This window comes from Pediculus humanus, genomic scaffold, assembly GCF_000006295.1.
Source record: "Pediculus humanus corporis 1103172107500 genomic scaffold, whole genome shotgun sequence".
NCBI classification, from domain to species: domain Eukaryota; kingdom Metazoa; phylum Arthropoda; class Insecta; order Psocodea; family Pediculidae; genus Pediculus; species Pediculus humanus.
Genome location: NW_002987116.1, coordinates 118942 through 121306, shown reverse-complemented (window position 1 = coordinate 121306; position 2365 = coordinate 118942). Strand labels below are relative to the sequence as shown.

At 35.8% G+C, this 2365-nt stretch overlaps 1 protein-coding gene across 1 annotated transcript; it reads right to left on the bottom strand.

Annotated features, from left to right (window-relative positions):
* Positions 1–1277: 1277 nt before the first annotated feature.
* Phum_PHUM155200 (uncharacterized protein) lies at positions 1278–2161 on the bottom strand (the record flags this gene model as incomplete). The annotated part of the gene is made up of 2 exons (XM_002424784.1): positions 1278–1814; positions 2060–2161. The coding sequence occupies 2 exons, from the start codon at positions 2159–2161 to the stop codon at positions 1278–1280; spliced, it is 639 nt and encodes a 212-aa protein (XP_002424829.1).
* Between the last annotated feature and the right edge of the window lie 204 nt (positions 2162–2365).

Below are 2365 nucleotides of genomic sequence, written 5' to 3'. Positions count from 1 at the left end.
TTCTTCTTCTTTTTTTCCTCCTTTTACTACTCCCTCCCCAACAACCACCACCACCCACCCACCCATTCACCCTCCCGATTGTTTCTTTACAGACAAATACTTATTATTTTCTTAAAGAAAAAAAAGTTTTAATAAGGGAAATAAAAAAAAAAAAAATTCCCCCCCCCCAAATCTTCGCGAATCCTATAACCGCAATCGCGACTGACTATAGGCGTGAAATACGCACGTAAGTGCGTAAGTGCGTGCGTGGCGTCCTCTTCTATTTTTTTTTAATCATTTTTATTACCTCTCCATTCTAGAATCTTTTTTTTTTGCGAACGTCGATCGCCTTTTTTCGGTCTTGTGGGAAAAATAAAAAAAAACCGTTACTTACGATGAGAAACACGTTCTTCGGTTCGGTGGGGGGGGGAGTTAAAAAAATTTAATTCGAAAACTTGATTGCAATTTTTTTTTTTTTTTTTTTTTTAAATTGCATTTTTTATGACGATTTTCTTTATGCATTTTCTTTTAACGCAACTTCGAAGCCCCCCCCCTTTTTTTCTTTCCTTTTTCTTTCCTTTTTCTTCCATAAGAAAACGCGTTCGTTTTCGTTTCGAGAGTTATTGTAAAAAAAAAAAAAAAAACTTTTGTGCACCTGTCGACATCCCCGGAATAATTAATGTTCTTCCCACCTCCTTCCTTCCTTCCTCACGTCCCTCCTTCTTCTTTTCTTCCTCCCTTCCTCACGTCCCTCCTTCTTCCTTCCTTCATTTCTGTCTTCCCTACTTTCCGCACCGACATTTTTTATGCAAAACTTGTGCGTCTCTTCCCTCGATTTCCCCGTCGGTAAGATGAATACGCGTTTCATCCTTTTGATTATTTTCATTTCCTCCACAAAAAATAATTTTCCCAATCGCTAAATTTAATTATTATTATTAATATTAACTTAAAGGCAGAAAAAAAAAAAAAAGAAAGAAAAGAAAAAGAAAATTGAAAAAAACCCGCATGATATTTTATCAATGTATTGAATTTTGACGCTGGAAAATTACTTTTCAAATATTATAATGATAATGATAATAATTTAAATTTAATTTTAGCACCAAAAAAAAAAAATACGGATCGTTATCAGACAGCAAACGAAGGGGGTAAAAAAAAAAAAAAAAATAAAATGGCGGAGTAAAAAAAAAAAAAAAAGTCGACTTGATCGCTTGAGTAGTTTTCCTTCTCATCCCGCAACAACAAGATTATTCATTCATTCTACTCTAGAGAGAGAGAGAGAGAGAGAGAAATCCTTTGAATCACGGAAATGTGACGACTTTGTGACCGTTTCCGGTGGGAAAAAGGATTTCCTCCGAGGGTACCTGACGACACATGTGACATTTCAATATGATACCCTCTCCGTTGGCTTTTATTTGCATTTCGCATTTATCGCAATCCGCGCAAACTATGCTACCCTTTTTGGGTTCCGTTTTCTCGCACATTTTCTTATCGCTTTGCACGAATTCGATTTTGAGGAATTTATCGCACGTCGATGCCGACGTCGACGTCGGCGACGGCGACGACGACGACGACTTTTTTCTATTAGATTCTAAAACTTTTTCATTTTTTTTATCGCACGATTCGTTTGAATTCGTTTGAATTTTTTTCGATTCGGCACACGGAGATTTGACTTGTTGAGCGGTCGTGGCGGTAGTCGTGGCGAAAGCAGTGGTAGAAGAACCGGCAACTCCTTTAACTTTTTCCATTTCTTCCGCTAAATTTTTTGCCTTATCTTGACATCCGCATTTTTCTTCGTAGTCGATTTTCACCGGAAGAGGTTTTTTAAACGAATAATCCTGTGAATTCTCGTGCGGATTTTTGTAAAACGGAATCGTGTTGTTTTCCAATCTCCGGCAATTACGAATCGTAACTTTAAACGATGATGATGAAACAAAATGGCGGCAATGGATGCGATGGCAATGACGACGACGACGACAACGACGATGACGCAAAACATACACATACAATTAAATAAATAAAAAATTAATTATCGTAATAATAAGTAGTTTTCCCTCCCTTTTCAACATGACGTCACAATAACCTTACCCTGTTCTCCAGAGATTCCTTTGATTCCATTTTTCCCGGAATAATCGATGGGTGCGAACAACATCAACAAAGTGAAAAAAATACTCAAGTGACCCATTTTATTTATTTTTTTTTCGGGGGGGGCGGAAATTTTTCAGAATTACATCAACAAAATTTTAATACAATTTCGAACCAAATATTTTCCTTTTATTTTTTTTCCTTTTTTCCTTTTTCTTTTTTCCTTTTTCCTTTTTTTTTGTTTTTTTATAATTTTTTTATATTTTGTATTTTAGTCCGATATGTTATAATCACGTCATTAATT